Genomic DNA, 22,580 nt, shown 5'->3' with positions numbered 1-22,580 from the left:
TGAATTGGATCAAATGTGTTTTATTGAATGGGGTGGTGTCAGTGAATGAGTCACCTATGCATACCAAAACTTTCTTCCCATCACTCCACTGAGTTGCAGTATCAACCGAGCAATGGTTCAGTCTTTGGGTACCATTTAGTCGCGACAGTGCATAAGTCGCACTGTGCATAAGATAGGGAAAAACTGTATACGGGGGGGGGGGGACTGTAAACGAACCAATATCACAGAATTATTGGTTTTGCTTGATGTACCTTATTGGGCTATGAAATGGTAATCATCCAAATGTTCATTGGCGTAAAATAATCCAAGAAGATGGAAAAAGTGATCATACTATTAATGAAAGGTGTGCAAAGGCTGAAAATAAACTTTCTACTTGTGATATTTTTCAAAGTTTTTCGATTTGTATAACATTAAGCTATCAAAATGAAAAAGTTTTATCAGGAAAACATTTTTTTCCGATCATTACTTTTTGAGATATGAGCGCCTAAAGTTTAAATTTTTGGGACAGAACATTTCAAATTCGGTAAGAGATAAATCCATGAGATTCAAAGGATAGATTCTTCATGGTATTGTTGATCTAGTGAAACAAAAATTTCCTGAAAATATCCATTTTCAAGATAGTTATCCAATTTACCAAAAATAACTCAACAAAAAGTTATTTTTGTTTTTTTTTTAGTGATAGAGAATGAATGAGGCTTCGACCATTGATATGTGGTGGTACAACCGTATTGTCTCGAATTCGGATTTAAAAAGTTGTTTGAATAAAATCAATAATTTTAATTTTTATAGTTGATTATTCTTTTCAATTCTTATTCATATTCTTGGATAGGGTCATTATAAACGCCTTACCTTTGTTCCAATTAAATCCATATATGTTTCATAAATTTTCGTTCCCAGATTGAAATTTAACTGTAAACATAATTTCAATAATGATACAAGTATAATAACTATGTTCATACTCATTAATAAGTATATGAATATTAAATACGGTACTTATTGCAAACTGAATATTAATGTAAGGAACTCAGTGCTAAAGACAACTCCTGTTGTATTTATTAAAATAGTACCTACTACCATATCCCAATACTAAACCAATGACTATAGTCAGGCCCACGTTATAATGGCAGTGTTTGATTAGTAATGATATTGCTACCTTTGTCTATCATTCAACAAAGCGGATAGCGCTATCTCTTTCTCGCTTTGCTCTGTTGCCAGAACGTCTTTTAACAATGTAGAAATTCATAATTAATTAACGAAATATTCATCTTAATTATGAAATTTCATTATTAAATTATTGAAAAATATAATTTCTTGCTTAATAAAATATAATTGATTTCTTATTGAACTCAGTGTGTAAATGCCTATGCAAAGTGCCAGCGCTGTCAATAAGCCACTACGAGTATTGACAATTCCAGGGAAAAAATAAATTACCTGAAAATTGTTCCTATTTCAGAAAAATATCGTTTGATGTTCTAAGCAAGTATGAAGGCGAAGAAAGAATAATACGATTCGTTTCCAATAAAGTCTTGAAGCTTTTAGAACTATTTAAAGGATTTAAGGAAACTGATAAAGCTTTGATATTTGTTACCCGGCGCTTCTCATGCAAATGTCTACAATATATCCTGGAGGTAACGCTTTTGAAAAATTATTATTGATATTTTTTGTAATAAATTGTTGTATCAAGAGTTGAATTGATTACTTTTTGTGTAGTTGAGAAGTTGATATTGTGGTCATTATTCATATCAAATAAAAATACTAAGAAAATTGTCAAAAACCACAGATTTATTGATACTTAGAAAGACCGGCTTCGGTTGTTACACCATTGTCAATCCCTGATAAACTAAAACTAAATACAACTATTTTAGAGGCTTTAGAAAACAAGAGTAATTGAGGACAATTCCCAATATAGTTTAAATGGCCAGATTAATTTCAACCAATACAACACTACAAATTTAGTTTTATCATAGCTTTGTAAGCATACAGTACATTAGTCAATAGTTTTTCTATTCACATAATTGTTTTATTTTCTTTTACTTGTTTTCTTGGTCTTATTTTGTACTGACAGTAAATTTTGTTATCATGGCGAGTCTGTTGCTTAAGCCGTCATTTTATGACACCGTTAAGTGGGAGGAGACTGTCTAGCTGGGCCAATGACAGGCGTTCATGCCCTTGACCAATAGCAGTACTCGCCTACTAGTATAAATTCTACTGCTCTTGTATTTAGTTTTAGTTTATCAGAGATTGACAATGGTGTAACATCCGAAACCGGTCTTTCTAAGTATCAATAAATCTTTGGTTTTTGACAATTTCTTAGTATTTTTATTCAATAAAATTGATTAGCATAGTTCTCAATAAATCATCTACATATTATGTGTTCTACAGTAATAATAAATCTTGAAATGTTCTCCGTATCTATCATGTTCTAAAGATCGATTTTTAATTTTAGAATTAATAAAATTATGAATTTATATGACTTTTCAGCCTCAACAAGCTAGAATGCTTGTTCTTCTTGTCTTGAATGAAATTTGGGAGAGCTTTAACTTTTGAAATGTTGAAACTAAAGGTTCAACTCACACTACCTCGACTCAAATTGTACGACTCCAGTCGAGGATACCCCAGTTTCTTGACCTTACGACTTTCTCATTGTCACTACTTTGGCTCCATGCTTTTTCAGTTTCATAAGATCAGTTGTGCTTTTAGAATTAAGTTTGTTTTTCGGTATTTCTTCAAAATTATATTTTTAATATGTAAATATTCCCTATTTTAGTTATAATAATGTGAAATATTTCATCTATGTTTAGTTTTGAAGCATCTAAATTTGAAAATCTACTTTGTGAAAATACTTGTGGACTGAAAATTTTGTGAATTAAAGAAATACAAGACTTAATCTATTTCGGACTATGTGTTATCTGAATATGGTAGAGGAATAGCACAAGGTTACCGTATTTTTCCCCTCCCTATCATTTTGATAATGTACTTATTGTATAGATGAATAAATGTCCATTTTCCAACCTTACTTTATAGATCTAATTTCTCACTACTTAGCATGTAACAAATTTCATAATAATTATTATAAATATATTCTCTTATCTAATTCTTATTGATGTCTTATCTAAAATGATAAAACATCACTTTCATAAAACATAACCTCACTTTAATTAAAAATGCACGGTACTACGCAACTCAAGTCGAGGCTCGACCAAGATGTCGAGTCGACGCTCGACTCAGTCTCACAGTCGTGAGGCCGCGGAGACTAGAGTCGACTGGTCTGAGTGTCACCATTTGAAAACACATGCTGCGCCGTGAAGAGACTAGAGTCGCAGTCTCTTCTCGACTTGAGTCGCGTAAGTGTGAGTTGAGCCTTAGTCTTGATATAATTGAAATGTTGCAGGATCTGAAGCTTCCCAATGTGAAGAGCGACTTCATTGTTGGCTACAATACGAATCCTTTCAATGACACCCGAGAAGGATTGCTCGAGAAGAAAGTCAATAAGAAGGTATTGAAAAGGTAAGAATAAAAATTAGTGATGTGTAGAAAACATACAATGTTAATGGAATTTACAAAACGAATACAATTTTAATTGTCTTCTAAATATCAGCAACTAGCCGTCAGGCTCGCTTTGCTCGCCATATCCGTCTAGCCAGGGGACGCCTGGACCCCCGACTGGATCGTCCCAAAATGAGATCAGCGGGCTCGCTTCGCTCGCCTGCATTTTTCATTTGAGCATGCTTCATTCCATCAGAAAGTCAAAGTACTGAGAAAACGCAGGAAAGCTGAGAAAAACGCTGCCTTTGGGCGTATCTTTGGCGTAATTTCAAATTCATTCTAACACAACATTATTACACCCTAGCTGAGCTTCAGTACTAAATTTGAACAATTTCTGTTCATTTGTTCTCGATAAATCTGAGAAAAAGCAAAAAACGCTAATTTCGGGCGTATCTTTGACGTTATTTCAAATTCCTTCTAACACAACATTATTACACCCTAGCTTAGCTTCTGTACTAAATTTGAACAATTTCTGTTCATTTGTTCTCGATAAAGCTGACAAAGCACAAAAAACACTGGAAAAACGCAGATTTTGGGTGTATCTTTGACCTTATTGCAAATTGCTTCTAACACAACATTATTACACCCTAGCTGAGCTTCAGTACTAAATTTGAACAATTTCTGTTCATTTGTTCTCGATAAATCTGAGAAAAAGCAAAAAACGCTAATTTCGGGCGTATCTTTGACGTTATTTCAAATTCCTTCTAACACAACATTATTACACCCTAGCTTAGCTTCTGTACTAAATTTGAACAATTTCTGTTCATTTGTTCTCGATAAAGCTGACAAAGCACAAAAAACACTGGAAAAACGCAGATTTTGGGTGTATCTTTGACCTTATTGCAAATTGCTTCTAACACAACATTATTACACCCTAGCTGAGCTTCAGTACTAAATTTGAACAATATTTCTGTTCATTTGTTCTCGATAAATCTGAGAAAAAGCAAAAAACGCTAATTTCGGGCGTATCTTTGACGTTATTTCAAATTCCTTCTAACACAACATTATTACACCCTAGCTTAGCTTCTGTACTAAATTTGAACAATTTCTGTTCATTTGTTCTCGATAAAGCTGAGAAAGCACAAAAAACGCTGGAAAAACGCAGATTTTGGGCGTATCTGGAAATTTTTCCAAATCCGTTCTTAGTGCGCCTCTAAAGGGCCAACTGAACGTACCTTCCATATTTTAACGTTTTTGGTCCGGTAGATTTTTAGTTCTGCGAGTGAGTGAGTGCCATTTCGCTTTTATATATATAGATTTGACTTGCTTCCATCAATTACTCTTGCTCTTTGCAATAAAAGCTTCAAAAGGCATAATAGTTTGTTCTGTAAATTGCAAAGTATGGTTCGCGATGTAATATTCACGGATTTGCAAAAACATTAGGCTTCAGAGACCCTAGATCCCTAGATGGAGGAAGCTCCCTACATACAAAGATTCTTCACATGAATGAGAGAGTTGCAACGTATCACCAACAATGACATGTTGAACGAATGCCAGCTGATAGGCTGTGTTGTGCCATTGAGGAAAGAAGTTATCAGAGATTGACAATGGTGTAACAACCGAAACCGGTCTTTCTAAAGTATCAATAAATCTGTGGTTTTTGACAATTTCTTGGTATTTTTATTTAACACAGTATTTTTCTGTGGTTGTGCTAAAAGAACGTAACTCCAAAAAGCTCCTTGTGTATGTTTTCGGATGCAACACGTTGCTTTTGAGAAGATACAAAAGGGCATCTGTTGCTTATGGAAAGATACATTTTCAAAAATGTTCAATGTTTTTGAACGGGTAGTATTGTAGTCTATTGGCCCTCCGCCGATAGGCAAAGCGGGACTGTAATCTATATCTATTTGCAGATTCCGTATCTAATCTGTAATCTATTTGCAGATGATTTTGGTGTGAGAATGTGTTGTCCATCCAAATCTGAACTACAAAAAGAGCTATGTAGTAGCGTCTTGATTATTGACCGAGCGAAGTGAGGTCTAAGATTCAAGTCGACGGTTTGGCATTTTCTCTTTATGTTTGAATGTTTAAATGTTTATATGTTGCGCATTTACGTCGAAACGCGGTAATAGATTTTCATGAAATTTGACAGGTATGTTCCTTTTTTAATTGCGCGTCGACGTATATACTAGGTTTTTTGAAATTTTGCATTTCAAGGATAGTATAAAAGGAAAAAGGAGCCTCCTTCATACGCCAATATTAAAGTAAAAATCTGGTGTGGCGCACTCACACAACTTTCCTTGCCGTTACGAAAATTTATCAACTGACGCTAGTGTTCCCGCGCATCTCAAGTCTACTTTTTTAAGATCTGAGCCAGCTGGTGACAGGACAATAACGCTAGATATACACGAGATCTGCTACCTCTTCATAGTGAATGATTTAATAGAATCAACAGTTTGCAATTGACTAATCTTATTTTCTCGAATTTCGAGCTTATTTTCAATTTTAGGTGAAAATGTTACTGAACATTAATTGTAGAGATTTTTATGCTCAAACCTTTCCACTCGAATTTTTTTGTTTAAATTGTATCTGAAGCCTGATAATTGGGAATCTATAACCAAACTTTGCATGGATGGTGCAGTGCTCCTGAAACTTTTACAGATATGAGACTTGTGGCAGTTGATAGAGCTTATCAATGACTTTTCTAGGTATGAATTTGATCAAAATCGTTGAAGCCGTTTTCGAGAAAATCGCGAAAAACCCTGTTTTTGACAACATTTTCGCCATTTTAGCTGCCATCTTGAATTGCATTTGATCGAAAATGTTCGTGTCGGATCCTTATAGTGTAAGGACCTTAAGTTCCAAATTTCAATTCATTCCGTTAATTGGGAGATGAGATATCGTGTACACAGACGCACATACACTCATATATACACACACACACACACACACACACACACACACACACACACACACACACACACACACACACACACCACACACACACACACACACACACACACACACACACCACACACACACACACACACACACACACTACTGTCTACGGTCTACTGTTGACAGAACTACTAGTTAATGACTGGTGTGCAGCTAATAATCTATGATATAATAAAAGTGTTAAATTTAATAATCTATCCCTGAATTCCAATAAAACAGCTGATTCGTATTTCAAGTTTACTAGGGATTTGAATGAGCCTCCTATGAAGTTGTTAGGGCTTTACTTGGACGAGAATTTATCTTGGGATGCTCACTTAGACTGGTAGATTGGCTAAGGGCATGTACATGATTCGTAGGCTGAGTTGTACAGTGGATTCGTCTGTCCTCCTAAACGTATATTTTCAATACCTACTATTACTTCAGGCCCCACAACTAATTAATGACGTCATAACATGTAGATTGATTCTTCCTAGATCATAGTAGTTTCTACTAGCTCTCTACTCACACTTTATTTACACTGTTCTTCTACACTTCATGTAAACCGTTGTTTTGAAGTTAGTATGTGTGTGTGTACAGTAGTGTGTGTGTGTGTGTGTGTGTGTGTGTGTGTGTGTGTGTGTGTGTGTGTGTGTGTGTGTGTGTGTGTGTGTGTGTGTGTGTGTGTGTGTGTGTGTGTGTGTGTGTGTGTGTGTGTGTGTGTGTGTATATATGAGTGTATGTGCGTCTGTGTACACGATATCTCATCTCCCAATTAACGGAATGAATTGAAATTTGGAACTTAAGGTCCTTACACTATAAGGATCCGACACGAACATTTTCGATCAAATGCAATTCAAGATGGCAGCTAAAATGGCGAAAATGTTGTCAAAAACAGGGTTTTTCGCGATTTTCTCGAAAACGGCTTCAACGATTTTGATCAAATTCATACCTAGAAAAGTCATTGATAAGCTCTATCAACTGCCACAAGTCTCATATCTGTAAAAGTTTCAGGAGCACTGCACCATCCATGCAAAGTTTGGTTATAGATTCCCAATTATCAGGCTTCAGATACAATTTAAACAAAAAAATTCGAGTGGAAAGGTTTGAGCATAAAATCTCTACAATTAATGTTCAGTAACATTTTCACCTAAAATTGAAAATAAGCTCGAAATTCGAGAAAATAAGATTAGTCAATTGCAAACTGTTGATTCTATTAAATCATTCACTATGAAGAGGTAGCAGATCTCGTGTATATCTAGCGTTATTGTCCTGTCACCAGCTGGCTCAGATCTTAAAAAAGTAGACTTGAGATGCGCGGGAACACTAGCGTCAGTTGATAAATTTTCGTAACGGCAAGGAAAGTCTTTTGAATTTCGGAGATGAGATAATTTTGATTCTCGTAGAACATGTGCTCGATACCAGCATGTGTTCAGTGCATTTATATGAATGGAATTCATTGGATTTATCGGGATCGGTTTATTGCAATGCATTGGTTTATCAAGATTTTGTATGGGTTAATCTGAAATTATAATAGTATAACGTTGTCTACCAACGCTTTTCCAGCTTATTAACTTTTTCGTGTCACGTTTTTAGATTCTTGAAAAACTTTCAACTTCACTTTATTCATACAAGTTGAATGAACTTGAAATATTTAACATCATTAGAATCGGTGATTCATTCGCTATAAGTATGGAGAATTTTCAAGTTCTAGGTCAATCTTGAGGGGATTAAACGACGATGTATTTGAAGATACTGTGAATGAACTGTATGCTCAGTGTGGTTACTCTATCACTTTTTTACTACACGTGACGTCACGCTGGCGTTCTCCCCACTACTTCGAATCTTACAACTGCGAGTGATCAACCTTCTGTCTACTAACGTTGGTCGTGTCCTACTCAATCACATGAGCAGTCGCGTGTTGTAATTTTTACAACACACAATTTTCCAAGTTTTATGTACTCTGTTTACTGTCAAAACATACTAATTAATTGTATAACTACTATTCCCATCTCATTGGATTATTTTACGCTTATACACATTTGGATGATTACCAATTCGTAGCCCATAAGGTACACCAAGCAAAGCCATCAATTCTGTGTTATTGGTTCGTTTGCAGTCCCCGTATACAGTCTTTCCCTATCTTATGCACTGTCGCGACTAAATGGCACCTAGACTGAACGATTGCTCGGTTGATACTGCAACTCAGTGGAGTGATGGGGAGAAAGTTTTGGAATGCATAGGTGACTCATTCACTGACACCACTCCATTCAATAGTTTTGTGCAGCAAAAAAACTGATTCTGTTGTACTTTTGACAACAGCACGACTGCCGGAAGGTCAAGATTACAGAAATAAGCTAATAATATTATAAAGTACTTAGTCGAATTATTGAACGATAACTTTAAACAAAGATTCGAACATGCTAAACCAGACTAATATGTGAATTTTGATGGAAAAATACTGCTTGCTGAGAGTACAATACTCTACGTAGGCGAGCAGGAATGAATATTTGTTAATTTATGAATTTATAGAGAAGTAGAAAAATAGAAAAAGAAGAAAGAAGGAAAAATTAGCAACCAATCACTCACACATTCACACTCAACATGCTCACTTTCCAAATCCGGCTCATTTTCCCAATGCATAACCACCATTGTCAGAGTATTTTAAGGCTGTGCAAAGGCTAAAAATGAACTTTCTACTGGTGATATTTTTCATAGTTTTTCGATTTGTATATCATCAAGCTATCAAAATGAAAAACGTTTTCTCAGGAAATCATTATTTTTCCGATCATTACTTTTTGAGATATGAGCGCCTAAAAGTTCAAATTTTTGGGACAGAACAATTCAAATTCGGTAAAAGATAATTCCATGAGATTCAGCGGATAAATTCTTCATGATATTGTTGATTTAATAAAACAAAAATGTTTTGAAAATATCAATTTTTGAAAAATGTATTCAATTTACTAAAACTGACTAAAAATAACCCAAAACAAGTTATTTTTGGTAAATTGAATCACTTTATCAAAAATTGTTATTTTCAGGTAATTTTTGTTTTATTCAATCATTAATACCTCAATCATTCAATTATTCATAATTATGGATTTATCTCTTAATAATGATAATAATAGCTTTATTGGCATTCATGGAATGAACAAAAGCCTCTCAAATCCTAAGAAAACTTTTTCATTTTGATAGTTTGATGATATACAAATCGAAAAACTATGAAAAATATCATCAGTAGAAAGTTTATTTTTAGCCTTTGCACAGCCTTAATTATGAAATCACATTGAATAAGGTCTCTAGATAGTCAGGCATAAGACCTCTAAGCCATCTAAGAACTTTTGTTTTAAAAACTAGTCGATTTTGTGTTCTCTTTATTTCAAGAGGAATATTGTTGAAAAACGTAGGGCCAAGAAATACAAACAATTTCTGGAAACAAGTGGTTTATACGATTTAGGAAGTCTTAGTTTTATCAGTATTATAAAATATTTTTAATTATATTTTATAAACTTCGCCTAACATCGTTACCAGCAAAAAGTTGGTGAGGAATCAAAGATAAGTGTTTCCTATCTATATGGCTCATTATAGTGAGCTACACGTTTATAAGTCAGTGCAATTGATAGGACTTCAGTGTTGCCGATTGTCTGCGTTACCACCGCCTTTCATAGTAGATATAGTGAGATCCACGTTGTAATGGCAGTGGAAAAGATAGTGTTGCAGATTCTCTGCGTTACCACTGCCTTTCATAGTAGATATAGTGATGTCCACGTTTAAATGGCAGAGGAAAAAGATAGAACAGCGTTACTGATTCCCTACCTTCTATAGAAGATAGAAGATAGAAGATAGTGCTGATACTGGCACATTTATTTGATGTAATATCAACTGTTCATTCTTGTTAAAAATAATCAATTATATTCTTTTCACCAAGAACATATTTTCTTCAGTGATTCAAAAATAAATTTTCATAATTGGGATGGTCCCGGTTGAATTACAGTATGCAGTATTACAGACGTAAGGCCTATTGACGGCTTGAATGATATATTCAGGCAAGATGGGGCTTTCCCACCAACAAAAGTCTAAAGAATTTATTTTATATTGTATTAAATTAATATGTACTACATGCTATAGCTACAGTTGATAATATAATTATTATGTTAAGAATGAATTTGACTTAATAACGATTAATCTTATTAATACGATTATTCATAGTTCTATAGGGGTATTCACAATGTTGTTTTAGCCAGCTAAAGTGCCATTTGATAACTCTGGATTGTAAACGCTCCATCTAAAACCAACTGCTATAAGCTAACTGCAATAGCGTTCCAAACGGATAATTTGTGTAACTCACTTTTGCTACCAAATATGACCAAAACAAATATGGCCGCCGTTTTAACAGAGTTAGCTAGAGTTAGCGGACTCAAAGCTGCGCTATCTGCTATCTCGTCTGCTATTTTTTTTCTATCGTACCACTATAGCATTGAGTTAACACAGACTTAGCAAATAGCAGGAGTTAGCGAATAGCTCGACTTAGCCAGCTAACTCCAACATTCTGAATAGTGAATACCCCTTATAATTCATAATGATATTGTATCTATCAATGTATAAATAAATTATAGCTTGCTGAATCATTTTTCAGATCAAAGCATTAGAATACGCTTCCAAAACAGTCACTCCTCATCTCTCGATTTTCAATTCCAAACACGAAGCTCCGGGTGTAGAACTGGCTGATTTTCTTCAGGTAACTCGTTTTAATTAATTTCAAAAATATAATGAAGGTTATATTTGAATTTGTCTTAATGCTTGTATGATTACAAATCTATATAATAAGAGAGAGTAGGGTTGTGTTTGTTCGTTTGTTTGTGTGTTCGTTTGTTCGCATCAAAACATGTCAACTTGTGGATTGCATACCGGAAAAACGGGAATGATTTAAATCTCCAAATGTTGCACATAGATTCTAAAAATATCAATCTCGTGCACCTGGAAGCCCAAATTTCGATTTTCCTTCTAGATTTTTCAGAATTAATGATCAAATTTCATAAATGGTACATACCATTTCATAACAAAATAAAAAAATCACCAAATCATATGGTAGAAAATGAGTTTTGTGGGTTATCAAAACTCCCTCTGAAAGGGAAACTACTCAACTTATCCTATCTTTTAGTAAAATAACAATGATCATCCATCCATCTATCATCTTCTATACTATAATAAAGGAAAGAACTGGCTTAAACACGTATACACGTGTAAAGGATAGAAAAATTATGTTTGAAGCATCATCACGTCTGAACTACTGGACTGATTTACTTGAAATGCTGCATATAAATTCTTAATTAACCGAGGATTCTTATAAGCCTTTTTTCAATTCTTCTAGATTCCATTACGTCAAGTTTTTAGTTTGTCAAGTTTTTAAATAGACCCTTGCGAAGCACGGGTTACCTGCTAGTAAATGAATAAATGAAATTACTTGACGTCACAGATTCTAGGAACATTTACATGAAATTTCATATCGAATTATGATTATTTGATAATCATAATTATGTTGAACTAAAACTATAAATGCTATCAATATGATTTTTGATTTGCAGGATGATTGAATGAATAATGACAATACGTTAATAATAAAGTATCAAGTGAGATTTACATCAAACTGATAGTATTGTTTTATCAGAAAGTATTGGTGTTATTTATAAGGAAAGCTGGCGTTTGAAGTGCTCTTTGGGAGAAAATGTTTTCATATTTTCAAATTTATACAACAAAAATAGACGATGAAAATTCGATTTTACACGATGAAAATTTCAATCGAGTAAGAAAATGTTTTCCTGAAAACCAGTAGAGCAAATCAAACTAGCTGTTCCAATAACTTCGTTTTCTATGATACAGAGTGATTATAAGAGGACTTTACAACTTTGAAAGCACATAAATATTTATTGAAATTAATTTCAGAATTAAGAAAGGTTCATTTTGTTACAAAACACTCAAAGTTTAAAGTGTGGATGTTATTTTGGGTTTATGTGACTGCCGTTGTTAATGCCACTGATATGATAAACTGATATGAGATATGTTTTCGTTGTCATTGATTCATTCATAAATATCAAATGTTGTTGATCCGTTACTAGTAGAAAGTCATGTTCAATTTTATTTGATTAAAGCTCTACAAATGAAGAGTTTACTTATTTCAATTTAATCAAATAAAATGCCGACAAAGAAAAAGATAAAAACGATTGAAAACCGTAACTACGAAGAAGATAAGATGGAATCACATATTGACAAGTTTCTCAAGCCAAAGGAATTATCTATCGACCCAGATTCGCCTACGGCAGAGAGAGAGTGGAAACATTGGAATTGTTGAAAAATGAAATTGCTTCCGCGGTACTGCTCTTTGTTGATGAAAATGTACCATTCATAATTGAGACAGATTCATCAGATTTTGCAATTGGTGCAACATTAACACAAAATTCTCGACCAGTAGCCTTTTTCAAATAAAAAGGTAAGGGGGTTAATGGAATTATATGGAAAGCAATAACACTAGCTCTAAGATCACGAGGACTTGATTCAAATCGATGGGAGGAAGTGTTGCCTGATGCACTTCACTACTATTCTGAACTAAAAAGATTAAGCTTATCATGTAACTTCACTAGAGTGTCAGCCGAAGAAAACAAAAACGAGCATATTAGAGATGCTCTTGTTTCAGGGTTATGTTCTATTGAAATTAAAGAGAAACTTTTTCTACAAGGAGATTTGAGTCTACAAGAAACCGTTTCCCAAGCACGTGTTCTTGAATCCGCAAAAACATATGCCGACTCCTTTAAAAGTACTTGTTATACAAACTCTGTTGAAGAAAATAAAAACATAAGCTTGAGTGAATCTTTCTCAGATGTTAATGCTGTAACCCAAAATCGACAGGCAATTGTAGAGAAATCCGTTCAATGCCAACGTTGCGGATATAAAAAACACTCAAATTCTCAAGAATGTCCTGCAATAGGAAAGACTTGTCATAAATGTTCCCGAATTGGACACTTTTCCCATGTGTGTAAAAGTAAAACGCTCAAAGAAAAACCAACTACGTCAACTATTACTGCAGCTGGTATATAATCTTTCTAAAAGTTATCTTTAATCTAAAAGTTATCAGTAATCTTTCTAAAACTACAATTATTGTTTCGGTGAATGGAATAAATACACCAGCTCTTATTGATACCGGAAGTGTTGCCAGTTTTATTGATGAAAAATTTGCAAAAACAAATAAATTTAAAACTGCATCAGATTCTTGTTTTATAAGATTTGCATCTGTTCAACATAACACCGCTACAAAAGCATGTGTTTATAGCAATATTGTGTACAAAGGAAATGAATACAACAATATTAAACTCTTGGTATTAAAAGAATGCTGTTGCAATGTGATACTTGGTCACGATTTTTTGATGAATCACTCTACAATAAGTTTAGCATTCAATGGTAATAAACAGCCTCTTGTAATAGATAATAATTCTACAACCACACCACCCTTGAAAGATTGCCTCTTGGTGGAGGCCATGATAAAACCATGTTCCCTTTTCAATGACTTGACTCCCGATTGCCACCCAATAACTACCCGATCCAGAAGACACCCACAAGATGACTATGAATTCATGAAGAATGAGGTCAATCGCCTCCTTACAGAAGGAATAATTGAGGAAAGCCAGTCCAGTTGGCGTGCCCAGCCTTTCATTGTAACCAATGGACAGAGGAAACGAATGGTCATAGACTATTCACAGACTATTAATAAATTCACAAATTTAGACGCATACCCTCTCCCATTGATCGAAGATCTTGTAAACACAATTGCCAAGTACAACATTTTTAGTACTGTAGATTTCAAGTCAGCTTACCATCAAATACCGATTCTTGAGAATGAACGACATTACACTGCCTTTGAAGTAGGCCGAAAACTTTATCAGTTCAAACGAATACCATTCGGAGTAACCAATGGAGTAGCTGCCTTCCAACGTACAATAAACGGACTTATAGAAAGAGAGAATTTGAACGACTGCTTTGCCTATTTGGATGATGTTGTCATTTGCGGTTCAGATCAAGAAGAACATGACAGAAATCTTAAGAAATTTCAACAAGTAATTGAATTGTATGGCTTGACTATAAATGAAGAAAAATGTAAATTTTCAAAAAAATCATTGAAGTTCCTTGGGTATGAAATAAAACCACAGTATATGAAGACAAAAGGAAATCTCATAAAGGCAACAAAACCTTTTGAACGAATTAATATGGACTTCAAAGGACCCGTACAATCAAAAACAAGAAATAAATACCTACTGGTGATGGTTGATGAGTACTCAAGATTCCCTTTTGTATTTCCTTGTCCAGACATGACTGCGAGAACAGTCATAAATTGCCTGGTCTCATTAATATCAATGTTTGGCCTTCCAAGCTATATTCACACAGACAGAGGAACATCCTTCATGTCAACTGAGTTGAAGAGCTTTCTTGGCTCAAAAGGGATAGCAACTAGTAGATCAACGCCTTACAATCCGAGAGGGAATGGTCAAGTAGAGTGATATAATGGAATTGTTGCCTGATGCACTTCACTCTATTCGATCTCTTTTGTGTACTACAACAAATTGCACCCCTCATGAACGAATGTTCCTACACATGAGATCCTCAACAAATGGACAGTCACTACCATCTTGGCTAATGAGCCCAGGACCAGTTTGGCTGAAGAAAATGAACCGAAATTCAAAGCAAGATTCATCAGTAGAAGAAGTTGAATTGATTGAGGCAAACCCAGAGTATGCTCACATTCGTCGCCCTGATGGACAAGAGTCCACTGTGTCGCTCCGTCATCTTGCCCCTAAGATAACACGAAAATCTAGCCGGGTAGAATGATATGATAAACCATATGTTTTCGTTGTCATTGATTCATTCATGAATATCAAATGTTGTTGATCCGTTACTAGTAGAAAGTCATGTTCAATTTTATTTGATTAAAGCTCTACAAATGAAGAGTAGCCACATACATCCCACCGATGATCGATTTCTTGCCACACTCGTACCAGCATATCATGCGTAACTTGTGCAACTGCAACGATCCGAATGTGATCCGATTTCGGAGGTCATTTAGATTGTCTGGTAGAGGCGGAACATAAACCTTACATGAAACTCCACAGGGAGAAATGCATCGGTGTTAAATCCGGTGAGCGAGGTGGCCATGCAATTGGCCCTGCACGGCCAATCCAGCGAAGTTGAAAGCGAATGTCTAGAAAATCCCAAACTTCCCGTGGAAATGAGGTGGCGCACCGTCATGCTGAACAAGATGAACAAGTTCCCTTCTACTTTCAGCATGACGGTGCATACGCTCATTTCCACCGGGAAGTGCAGGAATTTGTAGACTTCACTGGATTGGCCGTGCAGGGACAATTGCATGGCCACCTCGCTCATTGGATTTAACACCGATGCATTTCTTCATGTGGGGTTTCATTAAGGATAAGGTTTATGTTCCGCCTCTACCAGACAATCTAAATGACCTCCGAAATCGGATCACATTCAGATCGCTGCGGTTGCACAAGGTATGCCTGATATACTGGTACGAGTGTGGCAAGAAATCGATTATCGGTGGGATGTATGTCGCATCACCAATTGCTGGCTGTCACATCGAACCAAAATAACACCCACACCTTGAACTTCAAGTGTTTTGTAACAAAATGACACCTTTCTCAATTCTGTAAGTAATTCCAATTAATGTTTTTGTGCTTTCAAAGTTGTAAAGCCCTTTTATAATCACTCTGCATAATATAGGAAAAAATTGGCTTACACACGTACGGGATAGGGAATTCACGAATGATCCATCATCTACTGGACTGATTAACTTGACATTTTGCAAATAGATTCTCAACTTAACAAGGATGGTCATAGGCCCATTTAAAATTCTTCAAGATTTCAGTACGTCACGTTTCCAGTTTGTCAAGTTTTTCATTAGACCCTTGCGGAGCACGGGTTACCAGTTAGTTTTAAATAAAATTGTCAATTTCAGGTTCTGACTACTGCTTCAGCACACGATATTTTCAATCTGGAGCGATTGGAAACTCTGGGCGATTCTTTTCTTAAGTATGCCGTGTCTCTCTTACTATTCATCCGCTTTCCCGAACTGTCTGAAGGCCAGCTGACAATGATCAAGGGCAAAGTCATCGGAAACCGAAACCTGTACTATTGTGGTGAACAGAAGGGCTTGGGCTCCATTATCAAGGTAAATTACATTCGATTTTATTTTTCAGTTTTATCTAATTTCCAAATAGAATGCACTCTGAATAATAATTTCATGGCGTTAAGATATTGTCATGTTCTGACTTTATTTATTTGGTATGAGACCCTCGGCATCAAACACATAATAATAATAATAATAATAAGAATTATAGACATCATATTAATAGATAAACTGAATCGAATCACATATTTAATAGACATAGGCATACCAAACACGCACAATTCAAAGCAATACAGTAATGAGAAACTGCTTAAATATTTGCCTGTGGCAGAGGAGATAGAGGATATGTGGAAGCAAGAGAGAGTGATGATAGTACCTTTGATAGTGTCAGCTACAGGTGATAACCAAGGGAACTGCCGGAAAGGTTGCACAGTTTGAGACTACCTGCATGGGTACAAAATTTAATGCGGAAAGCAGTAATACTTTGCACAACATCGCTATTAAGACGTTTTCTCAATATACCAAGATAGAAAAGGTGTCATTTAGCTAAATAAGCCAATGACACCTTATTATGACCCATGAAAATGGAGATAAAAGAGATAATAATAATAACAATACTGAGGGTGATGCCCACATAGGCTTGTGCGTGTGTAATGAGTGACTAATTTTAGGTAGTCGGGACCGACGACTTATCGTGTCCTTATTAGACCGGCGCGTTATCACTTACTCCAACGAGCCACCCTACATGTCCTTGATCTTGCTGTGATTTGTTTTCACAGCGATGCTATCTTACTTCTATATTTTCTCTTATGTTATTCACACGTTATTCTGGGATGTATCTCGTCGCGATGTTTTACGTGATTAACCTTGGACTCAAGCACAAGAATGATTTGTGACTTATTAGCTAGTATAGAGCAACTTCTATTCACATATAATTGGAAATCAAATATCAAAGTAACCCTTTTAACATTTACTCTTTACTTTTCCCAGAATGTTCCAACTTTAAAGTCATTTTTTACATTGAACGTTTTATACATGCTGTGAAAAAATGTTTAAAAGGCTACTTGATTTTCCATTTCTATGTAGCTAAGTAAAGATATGAATTTAAAAAATACAGGCCATCATTCAACAGATAGCTAAGGGTAAGCAATGGGTTCTTATTTGAACAGGTGCTAATTGAATAATCTAGTAGGCCTACTTGTATATTTCCGATTCAGAACGTTGTAATTAAAGAACTAGAGCTAATTCTCTCTGAATTTAATTTTGCGTTGAAATAAATAATTTTCATTCATTTATATATTAACGATACATATGACATTGATGTAATAACATTGGTTGATAAAATAATGAGGTCGTCCTTGTGCTATTTTTCTTCCAAATTTTTAGGTTATGACACAGAATAATCAACTTACTGAGCTACTTGTTTTAAATTTTGTAAAATTGTTTTTGACACGCTATTCTTTGAGTGAGAAATTAGAAATTAAATAATAGTAAAACATAACTATTGTATCATTATTCTGTATAATATTATTATTATTTCAGTAGATATTGTATTAATGTATCAATTTTGATTATGTTTGTGACCTTATGACGAAGTCTCTTGCAATTTGTTTGTTTAATGGCAAATAGAGTATTAAACATTCTGGAAAGCATAACAGAACCAAACATAACCTTGATGAGTGAAGAACGTTAATTTTAGAATTTATATTAATATAATTTAAATGCAAAGAAAAAATTGTTGTTTCAAGTTGAACAAAATATCACATAATCAAATCCATAAGTTTTATAAGGAACTAGCCGTCAGGCTCGCTTCGCTCGCCATATCCGTCTAGCCAGGGGGCTCCGCCCCCTGGACCCCGACTGGATCGTCAAAGAATGAGATCAGCAGGCTCGCTTCGCTCGCCTGCATTTTTCATTTGAGCATTTTTATCATATGTTAGGACGATCCAGTCAGGGATCCAGACTAAACGTCTGGCTAAACGGATATGGCGAGCGAAGCGAGCCTGACTGCTAGTAAAATAATATTCCCAGGATTGAAGTAGCAGTGCCCAATCAATTTTTCCGCGATAAATGCATTTAAATCTTCAACTTGGTGCCAACCTAACAAAGTCAACTCAACTTAATGCCAACCTGACAAAATTATTAATTTAGTTGCCAGTTAACAACTGTTTCGAAGAGGTACTCTATCTAGATTATAGTTCTATAGTAACATATGATATGGAAATTTCAATTATAATTAAGAGATTGGAGAAGAAGAATATACATGCTAAAAGACGAACTTTAACCCCTTAAAAACAACCCTTAGAGTTAAAATATTGCCAAAAGATTTCTTAGTGCGCCTCTAAAGGGCCAACTGAACATACCTACCAAATTTGAACGTTTTTGGTTCGGTAGATTTTTAGTTATGCGAGTGAGTGAGTGAGTGAGTGAGTCAGTCAGTCAGTCAGTCAGTGAGTGAGTGCCATTTCACTTTTATATATATAGATGGAGTAAGTACAACTTTTTATATACCTGATGTGTCCGTTGTAAACTGGTACCTCTTATTCTTATTCTAATTTCACGTGTACAATTTCTATCGAATTTCAGTCCAAAATAAACATGAAATTAGATTGCTTGAATAAACAAATTAATTAGAAATATTCCACTCAATTACCACTTTTGTAAGTAACGATATAATATTGAGTTATTTGAGAAGATTTGTAACCATGGAAGAAACACAAACTTCCAAACACTAAAATTTTATTGGAATATTGTAAAAATCCACTTGACATTCTAATATTTTGCAGGCTGATGAATTCAACACAGAGTCCGATTGGATTGCGCCCGGATTTTGTGTGGATCGTACAGTGCAGAATTTGTTTCGAGAGTTGAACATAAATCCACGCTACTTGTACGAAATTCCGCTGTCAAGAGACGAGATAGAATGTGGCAAACTGTCGCCGAGAACCAAAGACATAATTGAGGAGAAATTGGAGGAATGGGAAGAGGATTTGGATTATTGCAACTACAGCAATGCGCACTTCATTTCTCAGCAAGTCATATCTAATAAGACTGTGTCGGACAGTGTTGAAGCATTGCTCGGATTGTATATCCAGGTGAGAGTTTGTTCAATTCAATTAATCAATATCGGGGCACCGAGCTTCGCTTGTTATTTTTATTATTATTGATTAACAGAACCACAGCCTACTATAGGTAGAAGGCCGGAACATGTTCAATATGGCAACGTGTGGTTCAGGCCGACTTTGCCTTATTTGATATGCATAGATTCATTACACCATTAGAAAAATTGTATTTTGTAGAATCATTTGTATTATTGTATATTGTGAAATCATTTGCATTTGTTAGTAGGGATAGTAAGTATTTGATTTATGTCAATAATGTGATTATAAACCCACAGAGATATGTAAAGATAGATTAAACTATTGCTATTGGATATCAATTCTTCTGTAATTTTTTGTATACTATTAAGCCTAGATATAATTTAGTTAATGGACAAAGTTGAATGAATTATCATTATTCATTCAATAACCTATTAATTCATTATTAATATGAACTATCACTTCTCTTTATAAGGCTACTTTGAAATTATTAAAACATGATATAAATCTTCAATACCGTACTCTTTGTATTTTTTTCATCCAAAACACGACTAGTTCCAACTCATCTGAAGCCATTTTCCCTAAATAAAAAAGAGGAGTGGAAACAAGTCTTGTTTTAAAAGAAAAAAGAATAATAAAGGGTAGGGTAATTAATGATGTGTTTTAATATAAATTGATGGATATTATTACGAACAAAAACTAAATGGTAGTAGAATATATTCCCTTTGATAGATATTATTGAACTATCGACTATCATTACGGTTAGTTATAGATTCACAAAAAGCGAATGCATCAAATTCAGAAGTTTTTTAAAAGGAAGACAATATTCGACTTTCATATTTTTATTTTACATTTAGAAGTTACTATTCAATACTTTCATCTATTAATGAAATACATTTGATCGTTAAAATTGCTCGTAGGAAATACAGACACAGAAAGTAAGTACAGTGAAATATATTGCCAAGCTAGACATTATACTTGGAACTCCTAGAGCTAAAACTAAAATTAGTCTATCAGTTAATATTATATATTTTTTTACTATCATTGAATTGAATTTCTCAGTATTGGTATTTGATAAAGGGCGTAAAGCTGGTAGTTAAACGGGAGTCTACCCAAGTGAATTCACTTTTCTCGGCCTGAAGCTGAGCTTGACTGCGACGTTGCCAAGTTGTGCGCTCCAGCCTTTATCTAAAGTAAGCCATGACAGAACACAATAATTCTCTAAAATGATCGTGTTCATACATTTTACAGCTGGCTATACGTCAGCTTATGAATTTCGGGGATGCGATATTTTGATTTTCTGCAGACTCATTCGCTCACTAACTTTTTATTATCCACAGACGACGAAAGTCTCAGCTGTTTCAGCCAAGGATGAATTATCCTTTTAATGTCGTTCAGCGAGTTTTCTCAAGGATGAGACATAGTGCAATCGAATTTTTATATCATAAACCTACTATGTTCCAAATTTAGTGGAAATTGTTTGAGCCTTTTTCGAGATCCGTAAAACATAAATAACCATAAATAAATAAATATAAATAACCAAATATAAAACTACAGAAATTGCTCGCTCAATATAATAGGATTGCGGTTGAATTTCGATGTTGCTAATTGTAAACATGTTGTCAAATTTAAATATTTACTAATAGTTTTTAAATTTTGTTGTAAACCTTCTATTGTTTTTATGCTGTCTGACAATGGCCCACGTATTATTGTAATATTAATGACCAATAAACATATTTATTTATTTAAATGTTGAGTATTTATAATCGTTGCAATATATTGGGTGGCAGCCTTATTATGATAGTGTATGTGATACAAATCGATAAAATTATAGATAAACCGATGAATAACACATAATTAACATTTTATTCTAATTTTCAGGAGAAATCTTTTAATGTAAATGTAATTTTTGACTTGAAAACTTTTTAATCTTTTTAGACACAATTAAGATAATATGAACGATCTTTTTGGGAAATTTGCTGTTTCATCGTTTCTAAAAATTGTGTTCGATTTCATATTTCATTTATTTATTCAATGATAGAGAAACAAAAGCTAAAGTAGATATTCCATGGTATAGGACGTTTATGTCGCAACTTTTACTGTTATCTCAAGCCGGTAGTCCACGTAGTTCCTTCTGACGTGTGACGCTGGTAGTCTCTCATATTGTGCCGTTCATACACTCTCACCCCAACAACACAGTAAAAATCGACAGTTATCGGCTTGAGTTAACAGTAAAAGTTGCGACATAAACGTCCTATACCATGGGATATCTACTTACGCTATTGTTCTCTATGATGATACACATTTCATAAAAATGATTGCGATAGAAACAACAGGCAAAATAATGTTATGTGTATGTTTAATCTGATTGATAGATAACTAATTGATGTGTTTGAATATAATTTGTGATTGCTACGGTAAATGAAAATAAATCTATCAAGTATAGTAATTTTGCGGTAATATTCATTGTTATCAAGGTCTATAAAAACCAGGTCAAGACACCCGTGTTCCTTATGGAGCGGCCATTTTGTGCGTTTTTTATGGCGGTACATTTCAAAATCTAATCTAATTCAATTTTCTCGTAACAAAATAATGCATTATGCATTTTAAAAACAATATTCTGTTTCAGATAATATGTAAATTCAGGTTTTAGATTTTTTTAATAATGAAATTTCAATAATAAATTGATGAATAATTTATTTATTTATTATTAAAAATTTCTCCTATTCTTTGTAACATGTTATGATTCATAAGGTATCGGGACAAGAGGCTAACTTCAAAACCAGTTGAAAGCTCCCAATCAATTAAATCTAAAAATCAACTCAACAATTCAGTTTCTAGTTGTAATCTAAATACTATTAATCTGTCGGAAG

At 34.4% G+C, this 22,580-nt stretch overlaps 1 protein-coding gene across 1 annotated transcript in view; it reads left to right on the top strand.

The window, feature by feature from the left end:
* The window catches only part of LOC120355171 (endoribonuclease Dicer-like), a 123,307-nt gene that overhangs the window by 57,951 nt on the left and 42,776 nt on the right, over positions 1–22,580 (top strand). The window contains exons 9-13 of the mRNA XM_039443495.1: positions 1,454–1,628; positions 3,392–3,507; positions 15,956–15,974; positions 16,439–16,651; positions 19,396–19,704. Of these exons, the coding sequence (XP_039299429.1) occupies positions 1,454–1,628; positions 3,392–3,507; positions 15,956–15,974; positions 16,439–16,651; positions 19,396–19,704 (832 nt within the window). The remainder of the gene's footprint in view (positions 1–1,453; positions 1,629–3,391; positions 3,508–15,955; positions 15,975–16,438; positions 16,652–19,395; positions 19,705–22,580) is intronic.

The sequence above is a fragment of the Nilaparvata lugens genome, chromosome Y (genome assembly GCF_014356525.2).
Source record: "Nilaparvata lugens isolate BPH chromosome Y, ASM1435652v1, whole genome shotgun sequence".
In the NCBI taxonomy this organism is placed as follows: Eukaryota; Metazoa; Arthropoda; class Insecta; order Hemiptera; family Delphacidae; genus Nilaparvata; species Nilaparvata lugens.
Note: the sequence above shows the minus strand (reverse complement) of the source record. Positions and strands in the feature narration are given on the sequence as shown.